Genomic DNA, 21260 nt, shown 5'->3' with positions numbered 1-21260 from the left:
AAGAACTAATCAAACTAATGAAACACGACAAAAGTTGGAAAAAAACCAATATTTTTTAATTTATAAAATTCAATCTAAAACATTATAAATATATAAAATGCATATTCAATAAGAATTACATATAAATATAAGAGTGTTTCATTTTAATTTTTAGTGTTATAAAATTACTATATTTTACTGTAAAAATATTGTTGTTTATTTATTTAATATTATTTAATTTTTATTATCATATTAATATTAATATTGATTCGATTACAATTAAAATTACAGTTGATCTATTAAATCTTAAATTAATAATACCCATTCAATGATAGATTAAGATTTAAAAATATTATTTTCAAAACTTTTGGACTTCTCATATTACGAATGTGGGTTCAATGAGTATGTCTCACTGAGCAAGAGTTAGTCACTGGGTGCTTAACGAATGTGGATGTGGATGCACTAATGCGTGATGCTCTCTGATTTTACATTATGAATTCTTCTTGTGCGGGATGAGTTGACTTCCTCGCTAAACCAGATAGTCTCACTTAGCTAATCTAGCTTGTTGGACGAGTTAGAGCTCTTTAGCATGTATTTTCAAATCTTTCTTTCTTAAACCTAAAAATTCAAAAACCAAATTTAATAAGGGGAAAAACTCATATAATTGTTATTGTATATCCTTAAATGGAAAGATCATTGTAAATTAAAGAAGCAGCTAGCTAGCTAGCCATACAAAGTAATATGGACAAATTGAATATATAGCCCCGAGTCCCTGACGATCGTGTGATGACCCCATCTTGCTTCCATGCTATTTACCTGCTCCACTCCCTTCAATTATAAAATTAATTAGTCCACATTGATGCTCTATAATCTTTGTTAATTTACCTCGTGACAAAATATACTACACTATTATTAAAAATCAGAACCCTAAACCTTCTCTCTAACGCAATGAACTGGTCTCCATATAATGGGGATGCATGTTTTGTCCGTGTGTGCGAAACCATATACGGCTAGGGGTGAGCAAAAAATCATCTAATTAACTAAACATTGCTTTTGAGTTATTATTATCATGACATGTTAAATAGTTGGGAACATATATAAAATGTTATCAAAACCATATAGCATAGGAATTGTAGTGGGTATAGGACCTACAAACTAATCAAAATTCCACTCTCAAGTTTTAAACTATAAACAAGTCCACATCATATATAACTCTGCCTATACCATACATTATGGGATGTGGTGGTATACGGTGGCACTACTCTTACGTTGCCTAATTTAAAAATTAAAAGTAAGTACCATTCTTGCAAGGAAAACTTACTAAATTAACAAAAAAACTTTTTCTTTTGTTGAGAGGGTGTTAAGAATCACAAAATCCATCATCTATATATTTTATAGTCAATTAAAGTCACCAAAAAGAAGGGATGCTGAATATGATTTTAAACATGCATATGTTTAGTAATTTAATCACGTGGTATTTAAATTAAAATATTGAGTCATTATCATTGGGCTCATAACTAGTAATAATGAGTATTTAACTACCAATAGACCTACTCAGAATCTTAGTTCTTGGAATATGGAAAAGTCTCCCTATTTGGAGTCACAACATTGGATTATCTTAAAAAATCTTTCTCATGGGCTCATGGCACTTGCCTGGAAACCAAGATCAAATTTAGCCACATTTGTTCATTATTTAAATCTTTCTCTATTTGAACAATTAAAAGTGATAAAATGAGAAGACACTTACTAAAAAATTATTGCATATACTTATATAAGCCAAAATCAATTTTATCTAGTCTCAACTACTCAATTGATCCTTGAGTGTTAATTAGGAGATTATATGAAAGATAATTATCCATCAAGTGAGATTTTAATAAATTAACATCAAAGGAATCGAACCCGTGTTCATAAGAAGAATGAGAGTTAACTACTTTACTCAAAATCCTTAATCACTTCTTCCAACTCACATTAACCCATTATTTAATTAAATCTCTAACACCCCCAATCCACCCCTACTGAGCAACAGGCGTGCATTCACCCTAGTTAGGCATGCAACCATTCTCAACAACAACACAAGTTTCACGTGGACTTTAAACCTAAAAAATAACACTAAATCAAAATAAATTTACGTGCGTCATGGTGGTGGACCAATCTATATAGCTACAAGGTCAAGTAAAAGTGAGGGGGAAAACAAACCTGAAAACTCTAGACTTTGTAGGTTTTTTTTTTATCCAAATAGTACTCTACAAAGCAAAAAGTTTGCCTAAGAAAACCGAGTCTTTACATATCGGGCTACATTTAAGGCGAAAATACCGGATCATTGATAGATGATAGGGTTTTGGAGCTTACAGGAGGAGAAGAATTAATGAGTTCAGGTTATGTTTGGCCGGCGGGAAGAAATAGAAAAAGCAAAAAAATAGGATAAATGAAAATAGTTAAAAAAAAAAAATAAATTTTATAATTGTTTGATTTGAAAGAAATAAAAAAGAGAACTCTAAGGGATTTTTTTCTTTGTGAGGAAGGAAGATGATAGAAAAGAAGAGAATAAGTGAGAAGAGAAATAGGAAAAAATAGAGGTGATTTGATTGAAGAGAAATAAATCAGAATATAATGATTTTTTTAATTAAAATTATTTGGTAAGTAATAAAATAATGGGGAAAATATCGGAGTTGAATAAATGAACATTTAAACCTTTTTAAAATGAGATTTTTAAATGATCATTAGAGGGCAAGATCAGGAGTGAACCCAGACTCAAATGTCAGGGTAATTGGCAATAAAAAAATAAAATCCATTTAGCACATCATAAAAATATTTATAAAATGATGTTTCAAAATGTTAATTACATGATAAATTAATAATCTATCAAAACATCAATCGTCATTCTTGAATGCTAAGAAAATTATCTATAATTAAATCTCTGTTAAATTTTTAAGCATTTACTTACTTTTCAATGTATATTAACAAACAGTCGGTCAAAAAATCATCATCCATCTTGTTTAACAATTATATATCAACAAAACTCGAGAAAAATACAAACCGGTTATATAATAAATAGAATTAGTCAAATATGATATTTGGATAAGATTTCTTTATAAGAAAAAGAGGAAACTACCATTGATTTTATAATTTAAAATGACAGGAAATAAAAATTGATTGTATAATAACTAAAATTTGATTAAAAAATATAATATTTAAATACTTTTAAAATAAAGATAAGATTACTATTGATTTTATAGTTTAGAAAAAAAGTCAAGAGATAAAAAAAAATTATATAATAACTAAAGGAGTCGTTAAACAGGACGTGTGATTATGGTAAATCTTCTAGTATGATATTCAAATCCTACGGATATAAAATATTAAATTATATATTTTTAAGATATTATAAATTATTATTACTTTATTTGATATGTTAGTATAATGTAAATATGGAGTAATGGAGACATTAATAAAATAATATTATAATATAACATCTTCTGTATAAATGTTTACAAATAAAAATTAAAATACTATTTTTACAATTATTTATACTTAAACATAAAAAAAAAATATTTTAAACTTTTCTCCGTTTACTTTATTTTCACCCTCTGTTTAGTCCTGATTAATGCAGAACTGATGTAATAAGTCATTAATCCCTTTTCATTAATCCTCAAGCCAAATAGACGTTTAAATTAATATTATCACATCTGCTTCCACTTTCTTCTTCTCCCTCGTTTCCTTTACCACTTTATAATAAAGCTTTGGTTAGTTTTTAATTTGTAATAATTTGTGAGAGGCTGATCGATCAAGTATGCTGAAACCATGCTTCACCCAAAAAGTACATAATATATACCGTGGAAAGGAAATGCCACTTACTTAGAAAATTCAGCCCCTATAATTAAAAGAAAAGATCTGGATTCAAAATTGTGATTAGTCATAATGATGATGATTAATCAAAAAGGGAGCATCGTTAACCTTATCTCATAAAGGTTGCTTCATGAGGAATTATCCTTAAAATAATTTAGTTTCCTCATAGGTACTGAAAACGTATCTCTCCAAAGACACAACGTATTCATTATTTGTTTATTTTTCTCAAGGGAAAATTTACAGTAAACTTTTCAAAGGAGAAAAAGAGAGGTTAAAATTAGAAGGAAAAAAGAACGCATTGTGAGATATCAAATATGTTTCCTCAATGCACACATGCAAACATGTCATTCAAGTAAATTACTTAATTTGATTCCAATGGAGAAAGTAGTAAATTCTAATTGGCATATGATTCTGATTGCATTTAGGAAGTCCCTAAGTCTCAAATAATAGGTAAAGTCTCTCACAGAAAGAAGAAATGATATTAACAATGAGGTGAAGTGCATGCATTGAGCTCAGAACCTAATTATGTTGCACGTGCATGCACCGGAATCCAGCAAATAAATATGAACAATATAGCCTTGAAATTATTATCAATTAGTATTTCCATTATAATTATTGTATAAGAAAAAATAATAAAAACACACATTCTTCAAATTTAAGTATATAGCGGTATTTATTTAAAAAATTGTCATGATAGTATATCAAATTATATTTTTTATATTTTTCTATAGAAAAATAATTTGTTTTAATGAAAGAGAACAAATTACTTAACAGAATGAAGGAGGGTCAAGGATACCAAAATAAGTTCCTTTTTTAAAAATAAAAAAGAATACCAAAATAAAAGTAAGTACAAGCAGACATATTATATATAACACATACAGCACAAGAGTACCAAGTACCAACAACAAACTAAATCACCTCATTACAATTAATACTTCATCCGTCCTAAAAAAAAATCTTCATGATAGTTTTTCAATATAATATTATCTTAATTTTTTTCATTAAACTCCTAATAAATATTACTTTAACTATTTAATATATAATACTAATAATAAGTTTAGTTTTATAAAATTACTATTCTCGAGATATATATCACTTAATTTGAAGATTTGTACAGTGCTCTCTACGGTCGAATTTCTGATGGTGCAAGGGTCATAGCAGAATATCAATCAATAATTTATACAAATATTACAGTGGATATATAAGATTGTTGTCAGAAAGAAAATTGATCTTAATGTATATGCTTAGACAAGAATAAGGAATAAAGTGGTTTGGCTCTTTGATCAACAAGGGAACAATTTGGTACTGCGCATTAAAGAAGAAGAAAAAAAGACTTCATCAGAAGAGTTATATTCGTAAAGCAACGGAAGAGATAAAAATATGGAAAAGAGTCAAAATAATAAATATTTTATAAAAGAATTTCAATATAGAATTTATCAAAGAAAAAACATATCTAGGCCCTGGCTGAAAATGGGGAATATCGAAGTGTTAAAAGCGAGAATATTACAAACATATATATTCAAGACAGCTAGTGTTGAACATGTGCCATTTTCCGAAGATTTATATATATATATATATATATATATATATATATATATATATATATATATATATATATATATATATATATATATATATATATATATATATATATATATGCTGATTAAATCGATTTTTTGATCCCAATAATATAAATATAAATAAATATCTATATAAATAATAGAACCCAAAAAATATTTATCTTAATGATATAAAATATTGTTCACATTTCCCATTTCTAAACTAAGGAATCTTTTTTTTGCCTAGTTTAAAAATCAGAACCCATTTCTAAACTAGGTTTTTAGTTTTTTTTTTTTAAACTCAATTCAGAATGAGAATGAGAACTGGGTTTTTTAATTTTTTTTATATTTTTCTTACAGTTTTTTAAATTAATTGTTTTTTCTTTTAATTTTTTATTTTACTAATTTATATATATTAATTTATAAAAATATAATTTATCTAGAATAACATTTAAGAAAAATGCATATATTTAAATACTCAATATAAATATAATTTAGTTAAATATTTATGAAGAATACATATACTTAAGTGATCTAATTCTTTTACCTAAAAAAATTAAATAAAAAAATTGAATTTTAATATAGAATAATATAATAATGAAATTAATATTTTTAATTCATAAATCTTGCATTTTTTTAAAAGAAACTCGGTGAATAATGTCATTTTAACTTTTGCTTCAATTTTTATTGATCTTTTCTCTCTAAATATATCTATGATATTAAAATTAAGCAATCCTAAAAGTAATAAAAAGATTAAGATAAAACAAATAAAGGGAAAACTAATTAAATTTCATATATAATGAATAATTATAATATAGTAAAATAAAAAAGTAATTTGAATTATCCAAGGTAATAAAATAACAATGTAGTATTAAGAAAAAAATGTAAAAATTATACAAAATTCCATTTAATAACTTATGAGAGTTTTTTTTTCTATAGTAGCATATAGATAATTAAAAAGGAAAAAAATAACAAAAAAAATAAAAAAAAAACAAAAAAAAATTCAGTTCTCATTTTGAACTGAGTTAAAAAATACCTAGTTTAGAAATAGATTCTGCAAGCATCAATTTCTAAACTAGGAAAAAAAAATTCCTCGTAAACTAATTTCTAAACTAAGGCAAAAAAAAATAATACGCTCACGTAGCAGATCTCCAGAATTGATTTCTTAACATGAATAACATTTTATATCATTGGAATAAATATTTTTTGGATAATATTATTTGGATAAATATATATTTTTATTATTATTTGAGTGAAAAATTCTGATTAATTACATCACATCTCCAAAAGTAATATATTACTTTGAAAATTTTGTTAGAAGTCTAATTATAGACGGACGAGTCCAGATAATGTAGGGCTAAGGTTTTCTAGCACAATTTAAGATGCATGTTTTTTTATTGACAAATGTTATTGATTAATTATTAATTATTAATTTTTTTTAGTGTGAAAAAATCGAACTTATGATATTTTTTAATTTTATCACAAAATCAACGTTATAACTGTATTTAAAATCCATCATTGCTAAGGATAAATGCAAAAAGTAGATATTATACTTCAAAAAAATAATAGGTAAGGATCATGATAGCAATTGGTACCAACACATGTAAGAAAAAGAGAGGTCCAAAACATACAGCTATACAAATATGTTGGAATTGTATGGAATTTGATCTGTAGGCTTAATTAGGCCTGACAGCTCATTTATGCAGAATTAAAAGTGGAATATGCTGTGTGAAGATATATTCCTCCTTAATTCTTACTTCTCAGACACAAATGCAATTGTGAGAGCTTCTATTCTTAAATATCATACACACAATTAACAATGTTGATGGCCATATTTTATTTCATCTTTCATGGGGGCTGCTTTTCTAGATTTCGTAATATGTGAGATGTACTCTGACAAAGTTGTCTTATATGAGGACCTTTCTTCATTGTAGCACATGTAGTTATTTTGTTGATTCTACTTTTTCTTTTGTTAAAAAATAGAATGAGACACAAATAATAACACAACACAAAAATCCTCACCAGAGTTTTGCTAGACTTCGTTGAATTCTCATGAGCTTTGGTTGTCTTCGATCGATATGGTTTTTATTTAATAAAAATTGAATTATTGATACAAATATTATTCACTACTTAAAAAAATAGATCTATATAAACTGCACATCATACCATTAATATATATATATATATATATATATATATATATATATATATATTGTTAAATAATAATTACCTTAACAAAAATTAATTATTTTAATATATTTTTTCTCAATATAGGTATTCAGTTTTTTTCCTTAGTCAATTTTAAAAATAACATATTTAGAGGAATTGTTATTTTTAAATACATTAACTGTTGTTCCCAAATAAATTAAATATGTTTAATATGAAAATTCTAAGAAATATAAAGATTTACATTATTGTATTTCAATTAACTAGCATGGATATTAATTTTGCAAGATGATATAGGTTTATAGTTTCCATTGTACATCTATCATGTAATGTTTCTCAACTTGTGTGTTAAGGATAAATTATAAATAAATTACAGCATATGCTTAAGAATGTAAATGTAAATGCTATTAATGGAAACCGTTGTCAAGACAGAGGTAAAGGAGCACGAGTCATGGCAAGCTAATACGACTGGACAAGTTGCAATATGTTATGGGGAATGGTCGAGTTAGGCTCAAATTGATGACTCTAGTTTTCACACAATATTGAATCTCATGATCAAATCCAATATCATATGTTTAAGGAAATTGAGTCTCTCACACCAAATTTTACACAAACCAACACTTGCTAATAATTTACTCTAATTTAATATAAAAAAGAAAAATGTTAAATTAGTTAATTTTATAGTTTTTTTTCAGTTTTATGCTAGCTAGACCTTGATCGAACTATAACCATAATAATTAAAAAACTAAATCTAATTCAAATTCAAATTTAAAGTTCCAATTAATCCTATATTTTATTAGATGAGTTCACTCGATTTTAACAATTAATTTATTAAGTTAAATTCACATTCCATTTTCAACTAAAATATATTTTTTAATAGGTTGTCAATTATTTTTAGTAGAGTATGAAAAATAAAACTATTTTTACTGAACATGACCATAGGACGTATATATACACACACATTAAATATAGAGATCATACTTAAAGACAAATTTACAATTAAAATATCTTAACTATGAGTTGACTGTATTAAGGGGAGAGAAGTCAGTGCTTTAGATCTTATGTACCGTTTGCGACAATTAAGTAATAACTCAAAATAATTAATTATAAATTTAATTAAAATGGGATTTTTTTCCCTTCTTTTTTATTTCGTTAGAGATAAGGTGTAAATCTACTACTATATATCCTTCAATAAATTTTTTAAATACAACAATGTTATTTTTTTTATCTTTTCTTAAAATAAAAGATATAATTTCTAGCACCCTCGATTTAACAAAAGAATAGAGAAAGAAAGATATTATAATATGACTAATATATAAATAGTTATGATTTTTTCACATTTTGATTTTTATCTTACATGGTTTTTTTTATCTTTCCTTTTGTTTCTCATAATCTTATATGTATATTTATATAATTGGAGATAAAATTTTGCTTCTGATAGTTATTATATCCATCTCAATCTCAAGTATAATTGTTTCTTGTAAAGCATTCTCAATTATATACATGCTAAAGAGTAGTATTAAATAATCATGATGCAGTAACAAATTAATATGACATTTGATCGATAGACCTGCAGAGAGAAAATGGATTCACAAAAATTTGACTCAATATATATATACCCCAGTAATATTCTATTAAATATTAAGCTCCCTTCACGGAAAGGGACATTAATTACAACTTGGACTGGCCATTTATTTATGAAATAAAAAAGCTGGCAAATGGCAATAAACCGACAATGGCCAAACTGACCTCAAATTAGAGTACTAATTAAACAATAACAAATTAATAGAAAGAAAAGGGAGCGAGTGGTATGATGGCAAATTGGACCTGTGTCATATCATCTTTCCCCAAAACTTGACAAAATTGGGACTATCTAATCAAGACATCAATGGATTTTAAAGAATAAAGAATTGCAAAACAAACAAACAGATGAAACGAGAAGCACAAAATTATCTTTAACAACCCCACAAATCACAATCACACACAAAAAGCCTATGATCATGATATATATATATATTCCATTAATATTGTGTGCTTCCAATGGAATTAATATGCCACTCATCACTCTTTCCGAGTCTTGACATAGATGCATAGTGTTCACACTTCACTCTTCACACTTATATAAAGCACGGTTTTGAAATGATCAAAATCATCTCATTGTGATGTGCCCCCACAACACACACAGTTTCACACTTTCACCTCTCTCACTCTCTTCTTTGTTTCCTCATATTTGACAAGCTAAGAAGGTCCTGAAGGTATATATATCTATAGCAAAATTATGGGTTCTCCAAAAATGGATGAGAGTGAGACACAAAAGGTAGACATGGGAAGAAAAGAGAGGGCTTCCATAGCAACTATTTTGAGATATTCTGATTGGATTGATGTTGTGCTCATGCTAATGGGAGCTGTGGGAGCAATAGGAGACGGCATGTCCACAAATGTTTTGTTGCTGTTTGCTAGCCGTATTATGAACAGCTTAGGTTACAGTAATAACCTACAAAGTACCAAGACTTACATGGCTGAGGTTGAAAAGGTAAGTTAATTAATGTTGACTCACTCATTAAATCCTTAATTGGTCTACGTTTTACACTTTAACCAACTTCTAATAATTCCTCTCTCTCTCTCTCTTTTTTCTTTTTTCTTGTTATTATTTACAGTGCAGCTTATATTTTGTCTACTTGGGATTAGCAGCAATGGTGGTGGCCTTCATGGGTAATCCAAATTCAAACCCTCTTTTGCTTTACTTTTTGAGGACAAAGGTGTGAAACGTTTTAATATACTAACAAACAAGCAACAATATTTAGCTATAGCATCTATCTAACTGTAGTAGGCATTACTCAGCAGTGCACCTAGGTTCGAGGCACCCTCAATTTTCACATGTTTAATTTGGCAGACATGTTTGGTCATTATTGTATATATTTATGAAACCCTAAAAAGTAGAGTTTCATACACAGAAAATTGGAAATACAGTAACCCACAAAATATATTAGTCATCTAGCTAAATCAATCAAATATACAACTTGTCAGTTTTGGCTTAGAATTTTCTCAAAGATTTTATCCTGAAAAAGAAGCCAAACCATATATAGAAAAATAGGAACTTCTAAAAAGCAACACGTACTTCGGATACTAGCTTATTGATCAACAATTGATGCTTATAAATGGCAGAAGGGTATTGCTGGAGCAAAACAAGCGAGAGGCAGGTGCTGAGAATCCGTTACAAGTACTTGGAAGCTGTCCTAAGACAAGAAGTAGGGTTTTTCGATTTGCAAGAAACAACCACTTCTGAAATCATTAATAGCATATCAAAGGACACTTCTCTCATCCAAGAAGTTCTAAGTGAAAAGGTCGGTTTCTTTATTACTTCACTTTTCTTTTAATTAAACTTCTCTTTCATTTTTGTAATTTTCTTTTTATGCACTACATGTCACATATTATTCTCCGAAAGACCATGTTAATTTATGTATCTGTTAATTTTTGTTTATTGCAGATTTTTCTTTTCTATAAATATTTATGAAGAAATTTGTTCGAATATAGTCTATATTAATATATATTAAGAATTTAATGTATATACACTTATCTTCTCATATCCTTTAATTTCTACTTTGGTTTTGGCTTCTCATCAGGTGCCCCTATTTTTGATGCACTCATCATCATTCATCTCGGGGGTTGCATTTGCCACGTACTTCTCTTGGAGGTTGGCATTAGTAGCATTTCCAACGCTGCTTTTGCTCATAATCCCTGGCATGATATACGGGAAATACCTAATCTATTTGTCAAAGTCCACACTGAAAGAATATGGCAAAGCAAACAGCATAGTAGAACAGGCACTTAGCTCCATAAAAACCGTTTATTCATTCACTGCGGAGAAGAGAATCATGGGAAGATATTCAGACATATTGTGTAAAACTTCAAGGCTTGGAATCAAACAAGGCATAGCAAAGGGCATTGCAGTGGGAAGCACAGGTCTATCTTTTGCAATATGGGCTTTTCTTGCTTGGTATGGAAGCCGTTTGGTTATGTACAAAGGTGAAAGTGGTGGAAGGATCTATGCATCAGGCATTTCCTTCATAATGTGTGGACTGTAAGTAATTACTTTTCCTTGATCTCATTCAACTTTAATTTCCAATCCTAATTAATGGCTTTTTTTTATCATTTGGGTTTTTTTTTTAATTATCAAATGAGAACACCTTTTAAATTAATTCTAGTTCAGGGTAAAAGGGTAAGTCGTAAAAATAATTATGATTTTATAAGCAAAAGTCATAAATCTTAACACGATTTTAATTAACATAGTCGTAACTACTACTTTTACGTTTTATCCTAAACAAAGAATTAATTTAAAAAGTGTCTCCATTTCATAATTTTTAAAAAAATTGTCCTGTTAAAAAAAATCCTAATTAACTTTGTTAATCCATTAAATTATATGCAATATGTTAGTTGAGTGTCTGACTTCATAAAAATTAAAGTGAATGTCGATTATATATTTTATTGATGATCGAAATTAAAGTGAATTATACGTTTTATAGAATTAGAAATTAAACTATAAAAAATTATAAAGTAAAATATTAAGATGATACATACTTATAATTTCAGATACTAAATTCAACTTTTGTTTTTTTGTTAAGCAAATAAAATGTATTACTTAAATAAAAGAGCTTAATTAAGTGTTAAATCTTAGCATAAGACATGCCAAAGATAAGTATAGAAGATTTAATACAAGAATCCATCAAGATCAGCATAAAAGATCTGATACATGGATTCACCAAGATCAGCATAAAAGGTATATATAATACTAATACATGAATCCACAACCAGTAACAAAAATCATCAAGGTTTATTCATCTCCAATATATCTTATATATCTTTGAATCAGGCATGAAATTTAATTTAGTATGATTTTGTGGCTGATGCAATGTATATAGTATAGTAGCAGATCAATGGATCTTGATAACCAATTAAAAAAATTGGGACACAAGAAAGCCAAATTAATATAAAGTTAAGACTACATTCTAAATCTTACATTTAGTAGACAACTTGTCATAGCCGGCCATTGTCATCGTTCTCTTTAGGGGGAAGGGAATTAAAAATAATTTTAATTCCATATAACTAACTTTAACTTTATGATAAGATTGGAATCAAATCGCTCCAGAAAAGTCATGATGGTGTCTTTATCTTTCACTAATGCGCAAATATTTTACTACATCACCATGATATTTAATTAAATTGAGGACATAGTAGTGACAATCTTCAGTAAAGAAGGCAGTGGCCTTCTTTCCGTGAATGAAATTCAAATGCTCTTTCTGTCAAAAAAGTGACCTCTTAAAGCATTAGATGAAAAGCAAGACTAGTACCTAGAAAAGGAAAGTCCTCCGGTTTTAGTAACAGTGTTAACTATAACTTTTGAAGAGTTTAATTTAATTATCTTCCCACGTTGTGAACTCTCTTCTACCGACCAAACTGTTTATATAACTCGATTTTAAAGATATTAGTAAAAGTTGATGTTGCATTATTTGTGCGATGAACTTCATCTGTTACTATAATTATTTCTGCTTGAACCTGATTATCATGTTGACCACAGGGAAAAAACCTTGTAAACTTGTAGTAGGTAAGGAAAAAAATCATTTAATTAATCTCGACATTGCTTCAATTAATCTCTGTCATATTTCATCAATAGCTTTAAATGACAAGGTTGTTATAGAAATGTGACATATATGACTAGCTAAATATTGGGTAGTATTAAAGTTGTCCTTTGTAAAAAACAATGAAAATATATAAGCTTTTAAACTCTATAAATAAAGGAATTCAATTAAGGAGCATATATACAACTTTTTTAAAAAATTAGCATTTCTATTTTTTGGTAAAGTTCTGGTAAATCAATTTTTTAAAAAGTTTGAATCACTTTTAGTTTTACTATAGTAACATTCTTACATTTTCATCAAGATTTGAATTTTATTACACATTATGTTTTTTACTATTTATATTCCATATTAAAGTCTGGTAGTAAGGGTGCTTGAGTTTCTTTCAATCAAGAGTAGTTGTATGTATGTAACACGGTCTTCTTATAAAAAAAAAATTCACATCTTATTAAATATTATGATTAGAGATATTGGATATAGCTTACTGTTATTTTCATTTTTCACTTTTAAATTTAGGAAAAATCAGAAGCGGGTAAAATACAATTTATTGGTTTTACCTTAACAATTTTCAATTATATGCGCCAAAAGAAAATCTTAATTTCGTAGTTCTTCATAAATATATTTTTCAATGTGGTATATTTTTTTTTTCTTCTTTGCTAATTATTGGAATGCATGTAAATAAATATATGTAGATCTCTTGGAGTGGTACTTCCTGATTTGAAGTACTTCACGGAAGCATCTGTTGCTGCTTCACGAATATTTGACATGATTGATCGAACACCATTAATTGATGGTGAAGACACAAAAGGAGTAGTGTTAGAGAGCATTAGTGGCAGGCTAGACTTTGAGCATGTTAAATTCACATACCCTTCTCGTCCAGATATGGTTGTGCTTAGAGATTTCAATCTCCAAGTGGAAGCAGGGAAAACGGTTGCTCTGGTTGGTGCAAGCGGAAGTGGTAAGTCCACAGCAATAGCATTAGTGCAAAGGTTTTATGATGCTGATGAAGGTGTTGTGAGGGTTGATGGTGTAGACATAAAAAGCCTACAGTTGAAATGGATGAGAGGGAAAATGGGCCTTGTGAGTCAAGAACATGCAATGTTTGGAACTTCCATAAAGGAGAATATTATGTTTGGGAAGCCTGATGCTACCATGGATGAAATTGTTGCTGCAGCCTCAGCAGCCAATGCTCATAACTTCATAAGGGAACTTCCTGAAGGTTATGAAACCAAGGTAAATTAGTTCAACCAAATAGGACTTGTGATCCTGTTGTTTTGGATAAATTTTTCTATAAACACTTGAAATAAAAAAATAAAAAGGTAAAATGCATTATAATTTTTTCTATAAACTAAAATCAACTTGCATCCTATTTTTTAGAGAAATTAAATGAAAAAAACTTGTATGAACATAAGTGCATAATTCTCAACTTAGTCTTAATTCAAAACATATATATATATATATATATATATATATATATATATATATATATATATATATATATAGTTATGAAAATTTCGTCTTTGTTTGTAAACTTTAAAATAATAGAGCTTTGCAACTGGTTAGCTTTAATTCCACACACTCAAATTTCCAATAATGTTTGAAACTTTCTGTTTAGATAATATTCTCAATAAGTATTTATAAAAAAAAAAATCGATCAAACTTTTTTTATAAGTTAAAATTAACATATACACTCCAGGTTATGGAGAAGTTAAATGAAAATGTCTAAAAGTTGAAGTGCATAAAATTACTTTAATTTATGGAAAAGCGTTTAATTATTTCATTTTATCATATTTATTTTCTTATTTTTTAAGTATTTATCGAGAAGTTTATCTAAACATGATTATCTGATTATTTGCCAAGAATAGGTTTGTGTTTGGATAAGAGATTAAATGTTATGATTAGAAGCAGGAAAGAACTAGTATATATAAGTTATAATTTTAGCACCACCTGGTATGAAGGATAAAAATTTGATTCTATATTTTATATCATTAGAAAATATGCAGCTACTAACCTTATAATTTGTAAACAAGATTGGAGAAAGGGGGGCACTTCTTTCGGGAGGACAAAAGCAGCGAATAGCCATTGCAAGAGCCATCATAAAGAATCCTGTTATTCTCCTACTTGATGAAGCAACTAGTGCTCTTGACTCTGAATCAGAATTACTTGTTCAGAATGCCCTCGATCAGGCCTCCATGGGGAGAACTACATTGGTAAGTGCAATCATCCATTTGATACATTGCACACTAATATATTAACAAAAGTATGCTATTCTATACATTAAACTACTTAGTTCACTCGTCAATTTTATTTAGAGGCATAAACTATTAGTAATTATCACAATGAATGAATGTACACTGAACAAAGTTTATTTGCACCTTCCTTCTATAACACCTACTGAACTTGATCAGGTTGTTGCACACAAGCTATCAACTATTCGAAATGCAGACCTCATAGCAGTTGTCAGTGGTGGTTGCATCATTGAAACGGGCACACACAATGAACTCATCACCAAACCAAATGGCCACTATGCAAAACTTGCAAAGTTACAGACACAATTGAGCATTGATGACCAAGATCAAAATCCAGAACTAGGTGCTCTTTCTGCAACAAGAAGCAGTGCAGGCAGACCAAGCACAGCCAGGTCAAGCCCTGCCATATTTCCAAAGTCACCATTGCTTGATGATCAAGCAACTCCATCTCAAGTTTCTCACCCTCCACCTTCTTTCAAAAGGCTTCTTTCTCTGAATGCTCCTGAATGGAAACAAGGTCTAATTGGAACCCTCTCAGCCATAGCCTTTGGCTCAGTTCAACCCTTATATGCTTTAACCATTGGTGGTATGATTTCTGCTTTTTTTGCTGAAAGCCATCAAGAAATGAGGCACAGAATCAGGACTTATTCTTTGATTTTCTGTTCACTTTCCCTTGCTTCAATTATCCTCAATCTCTTGCAACACTACAATTTTGCTTACATGGGAGCCAAGTTAACAAAAAGGATAAGACTTGGCATGCTGGAGAATATCTTGACCTTTGAAACTGCTTGGTTTGATGAGGAACAAAACTCCAGTGGAGCATTATGCTCAAGGTTAAGCAATGAGGCTTCCATGGTTAAGTCCCTTGTAGCAGACAGACTCTCTTTACTAGTTCAAACAACTTCTGCTGTCACAATTGCAATGATCATAGGCCTTGCCGTGGCTTGGAAGCTAGCTCTTGTTATGATAGCAGTGCAGCCACTCACAATCCTTTGTTTTTATACAAGAAAAGTGTTGCTCTCCACACTCTCAACAAAATTTGTCAAGGCACAGAATCGAAGTACACAAATTGCAGTGGAGGCAGTTTATAACCACAGAATTGTGACTTCATTTGGGAGCATCACGAAAGTGCTATGGCTATTCGATGAGGCGCAAGAGGCGCCGAGGAAGGAGGCGAGGAAGAAGTCTTGGCTAGCAGGCATAGGAATGGGTTCTGCTCAGTGTCTAACGTTCATGTCATGGGCTTTGGATTTCTGGTTTGGTGGTACTTTGGTGGAAAAAAGAGAAATATCAGCTGGGGATGTGTTCAAAACATTTTTTGTGTTGGTGAGCACTGGCAAGGTCATAGCTGATGCAGGAAGCATGACTTCTGACCTTGCCAAGAGCTCAACAGCAGTGGCATCTGTCTTTGAAATTCTTGACCGGAAATCGCTAATTCCCAAGGTATGTAATATGCAGCTCTACATGTTTTTTTTTCCGACAAAGGTTAATTATTAGTTAATTTTTGTTTGCAAGGGAGATCGAACCGCCACCTTTCCCCTTTCTTTCTTTCATAACCATCCAACCAACCTTATATATATATATTTGATGTAGCTCTACATGTTGACATGCAACATAAAATTTAATAAGGTTCAAATTCTCTACCATTTTGTTTTCTTTGGCACTCCATGTCCCCCCATTAAACCTGTCTATTAAATCCACATAGAACCAAGAATATTGTTGTGAACATTTATGAATGCAAAAGTTTTGTGAGTAGTACTATTATTTGGTGCATAAGCAAAGGAGAAAACTGTTATAATTTTAGTTAAATTTAATTAGAATGTACTGGCAGTGTAAATGCAAAGATTTGTTTTTTACTTCTACATAGATTGACATTCAAGCATGGATTGCTTTATATGCTAAGATTCTTGATTTTTGTAATAATTACTTTAAAAGACATTCTTAAATGATTTGTAATTGGTTAACACTATAAAGATTTATACCAGGACGGTGCATCAAAACTAAACTCATTTCTAATAATGATTTACTCATATATAATGAGGCAAACTAATGTTGCTATATTTTTATTTTTGAGTAATCTTATCCGCACATTTGTATAGTCATAATTCATAAATACAACTCTGCTTCCATATCATTGATATATATATGTATGATACAACTTTTACCAATGAATTAACATTTTTCTTTGGTTAGGCTGGAGATAACAATAACGGCATCAAGTTGGAAAAGATGAGTGGAAAAATAGAGTTGAAGAATGTTGATTTTGCATATCCAAGCAGGGTAGGGACACCAATTTTGCGCAAGTTTTGCTTGGAGGTGAAGCCAGGAAAAAGTGTTGGACTTGTTGGAAAAAGTGGGTGTGGAAAATCAACAGTGATTGCCTTAATTCAAAGATTCTATGATGTTAAGAGAGGTTCAGTTAAAGTGGACGATGTAGACATAAGGGAATTAGACATTCACTGGCACAGGCAGCACACAGCACTTGTTAGCCAAGAACCTGTGATATATTCTGGCAGCATACGTGACAACATTTTGTTTGGGAAACAAGATGCAACAGAGAATGAAGTAGTTGAGGCTGCAAGGGCTGCCAATGCTCAGGAGTTCATATCGTAAGTTTTCTCATTAGATATATACTATGTGCTCACTTGTTCTAACCATCAACTGTCACATTCATTTGTGGAAAAATTAATTGTTAAAAAGTCTCACATCGTTTATCTCAATTGTCGAGGTGCAACTTATATCTATTGTTGACAACTTAACTTAAAGCCAATTGGTTTTAAACCGAAATCTAATATTAATAAACTTAAAATGACTTAGCAACTAGGCATTGTTCTAATGCATGACATTTCTATCAAGAAGTTTTTAACCAATAAAGTTTGGCATAGTTGGTAGATAATGGGATCCTCTAAGCATGTTGTTAGGATTCAATTACTATGTGTATAGAAAAGAGTTTTGTTGAGAGAAATAATAATATTCACTTCAATCTCTACATCTAAAGGAATTTAGTCTTTGATTGTCGGTTGGGGGAGATCCTTACTCCTCAGTGTAAACCAAAACCCACAGAATTTTTGTTTCTTAGAAGACAGGTAGAGATCACAAGTTCAATCTCTAATAAGAGGGCGTTTGAAAAGCCTTATATGTGTTTATAAAGATAACTTGAAACATTTTTATAAACTCCTTTTAAGTCATTTTAACTAGTTTTTTTTTTTTTTGGGGACAAGTTCATGAATAAACTCTCATATAATAAGAATTTATTTAGTAAGTGTATTTACTAAAACGCTCCACATGGGTGATATGATTTCAACAAGGCTACCTGACATTATAATTATTGGGCGAGAATTTAAAGAAGTGCAATTTTGATTTTTGGTAATGTAGATCATTGAAAGATGGATATGAAACTGAATGTGGAGAAAGGGGAGTGCAGCTATCAGGAGGACAAAAGCAGAGAATAGCAATTGCAAGGGCCATAATTCGCAACCCAAAGATACTACTTCTTGATGAGGCAACAAGTGCCCTGGATGTTCAATCAGAACAAGTTGTGCAAGAAGCCCTTGATAGGACTATGGTAGGCAGAACCACTGTTGTTGTGGCACATAGGCTTAACACCATCAAAGAGCTTGATTCAATTGCTTATGTGTCTGAGGGCAAGGTCCTGGAGCAAGGAACCTATGCTCAACTTAGGCACAAGAGAGGTGCCTTCTTCAACCTTGCCAGCCATTAAAATCCAAACTTAGGTAATGTAAATTATTATTTTCATGTACAAATTTGAGTTCATGGAGGAATGTAGCATTGTGAGCTTGCTTGGGACAATTGCTTCCTGCACCTCTGGACTTTCTTCCTGAACCCTACTTTGGAACGTAAAACTTACATTCCAGATTAGTCATTCTGGAAAGACTAATCCTGTAAAATTACATTTTGGACTAAGCTTTTCAAAAGGTTATAAAGGTGCATGAAGCAATTCCGAACGTGCAGGAAACAATTGCCTTTGGTTGGTCATTGCTTAAGCCCATCTAAGTTAAATTGGGTTTGTGGCCAACTTTTTTGGTCCAACTATATTAAGCTCTATATTTATACACATAAAAATCACAACATTAAAGTGCTGGGAGTTGTCATTAGCCCCATTTCAAATGGGGGCAAAATAGACTTTTCTCCTCTATGTCAGGGTAAGGAGTAGTCAATAGCAGCACCATAAAGTGTTGTGTCTGGACACGAATAATAAAATAAATTTCTTAATGTAGAATGTTGTAGTTCACGAAACTTGAAGGAACTAAGGATTATCACAATTATCTTGCCTTATTTAGATATTTTCCCACGAGCATACAAGTTTAGGCCCAAGAAAATGTATTGTTATGCATAAAATGTTTCGGTTACATAAATCATGAATGATTAACATCAATTGATATATTCAATAGCCAAAGTTAACCTTTTTGCCTTTGTTTTTAATTCTTTTATTGATATTAAAAAACCCTTTTATATAAGTTGCACATTACATGGGACCAACATATATTTTAAATTGTGGAGTTTAAAGAGAGAGTACGGATAAGTTAGTTTGTGTTTAAATTTGGGAGGTGTTATATTGTCTTAAAAATTAAAGTAATTAGATTTATACTCTTCCAATTTATATACATTTTAGTTTATTTTTACGACTTGTACATTCTCCGGAACTCCCCCTCATTTTATTGGCTTTTTGTAGAAAAAATGCCTTGTACATATTTAGAGTGTAATACAAAATACAAATACTAAAGCATTCTAATTTAAAATTAAATTAATAGCATCATAAGTCTAAATGGTAAGAATAATAATAATATCTTTATTATTTTTTTTAATCTAAACTAGAGTAGTGAGCTCGCAACAGGAACAAAATAGTGGTTTTTTAAAATGCAGAAAGAGGAAGAAAAAAAAAAGGTGAGAATGCAGCAGTTGACGCATGTAGTTTTGTGGTTGACAGCTGGATTTTTTTTTAATGCAGCTGGATAATTTTTTAAATATTATTGATAACATCCTCAAAATTTAAAACATAACAATGTTTTTTTTTTGTGAAATAAGATACCTCAACTGAAAACCAAGAATATTTTTTCAAATATTTAGACATATTCTCAACGATATATAATTCTAATATTAAATGTAATAATTAATATCCGCTTGTAATCCAGCTAATACGGTATTAGTAATACCTAGGGGTCATCCACATGTGTAATACTAATACCTAATATATTGCTCTATTTTTTACTTTGGTAAAGAAAATAAGTTAGCTTTTGTAAAGGATGATTTGTATTGCATGCCTTGGGAGAAAAACATTATTTGTGCAACTTTAGGTGGAGTAGGGACGACTAGATAACAAACTAAGTAAATAATATATTCACCAAAAAAACTACTAAGTAATAATATATAATTATTTTATTTCAAAATTGTTGGATCTAGGTGGTTCAACGAATAATTGGAGAGTGGAGAGTACCACATGCTTTAAATATACTGATTTTTTTTTTTGTATAATTAGAAGATTTTGTTCTCAGAAAAAAATATATATATTATTTAACGTGGTGGTTTTCAAGGAAAAAAATAAATAAGCTTTTTCATAAACGTTCTACTTATAGATAAGTTAAAATTAAGTTTTTCTTGAATAATTAAGTTTCTCTCGTTTAGCTTATGACGTGGTAACCTTATATTATGGCTAATCCGCAGCACCTATTGTATAGCACACATTAACTTGCTGATGGAGGGGAATCTATGATACTCTATTTACATACGTTGTAGAGTAGTTTTCTCACTCCCAATCCAAATCTTAGGTCACTCCTTTGCCCCATGCAACACGATACTACATGATTCGGGTG

General features: G+C 29.8%; 1 protein-coding gene across 1 annotated transcript; it reads left to right on the top strand.

The window, feature by feature from the left end:
- Positions 1 to 9598: 9598 nt before the first annotated feature.
- LOC100819207 (putative ABC transporter B family member 8) lies at positions 9599 to 20331 on the top strand. Its single transcript, XM_006599065.4, has 9 exons — positions 9599 to 10080; positions 10205 to 10259; positions 10713 to 10891; positions 11171 to 11628; positions 13873 to 14413; positions 15211 to 15390; positions 15589 to 16872; positions 17623 to 18038; positions 18805 to 20331. The coding sequence occupies exons 1-9, from the start codon at positions 9826 to 9828 to the stop codon at positions 19148 to 19150; spliced, it is 3714 nt and encodes a 1237-aa protein (XP_006599128.1). The 5' UTR covers positions 9599 to 9825; the 3' UTR covers positions 19151 to 20331.
- The last annotated feature ends 929 nt before the right edge of the window (positions 20332 to 21260 follow it).

This window comes from Glycine max, chromosome 16 (genome assembly GCF_000004515.6).
Source record: "Glycine max cultivar Williams 82 chromosome 16, Glycine_max_v4.0, whole genome shotgun sequence".
Lineage (NCBI taxonomy): Eukaryota > Viridiplantae > Streptophyta > Magnoliopsida > Fabales > Fabaceae > Glycine > Glycine max.
Note: the sequence above shows the minus strand (reverse complement) of the source record. Positions and strands in the feature narration are given on the sequence as shown.

Coding starts and splice junctions, on each gene's coding strand:
- LOC100819207 (XM_006599065.4), top strand. CDS start 9,826: ATGGGTTCTCCAAAAATGGATGAGAGTGAGACACAAAAGGTAGACATG. Junction 10,081..10,204: donor ACATGGCTGAGGTTGAAAAG/GTAAGTTAATTA, acceptor TATTATTTACAG/TGCAGCTTATATTTTGTCTA. Junction 10,892..11,170: donor AAGAAGTTCTAAGTGAAAAG/GTCGGTTTCTTT, acceptor GCTTCTCATCAG/GTGCCCCTATTTTTGATGCA.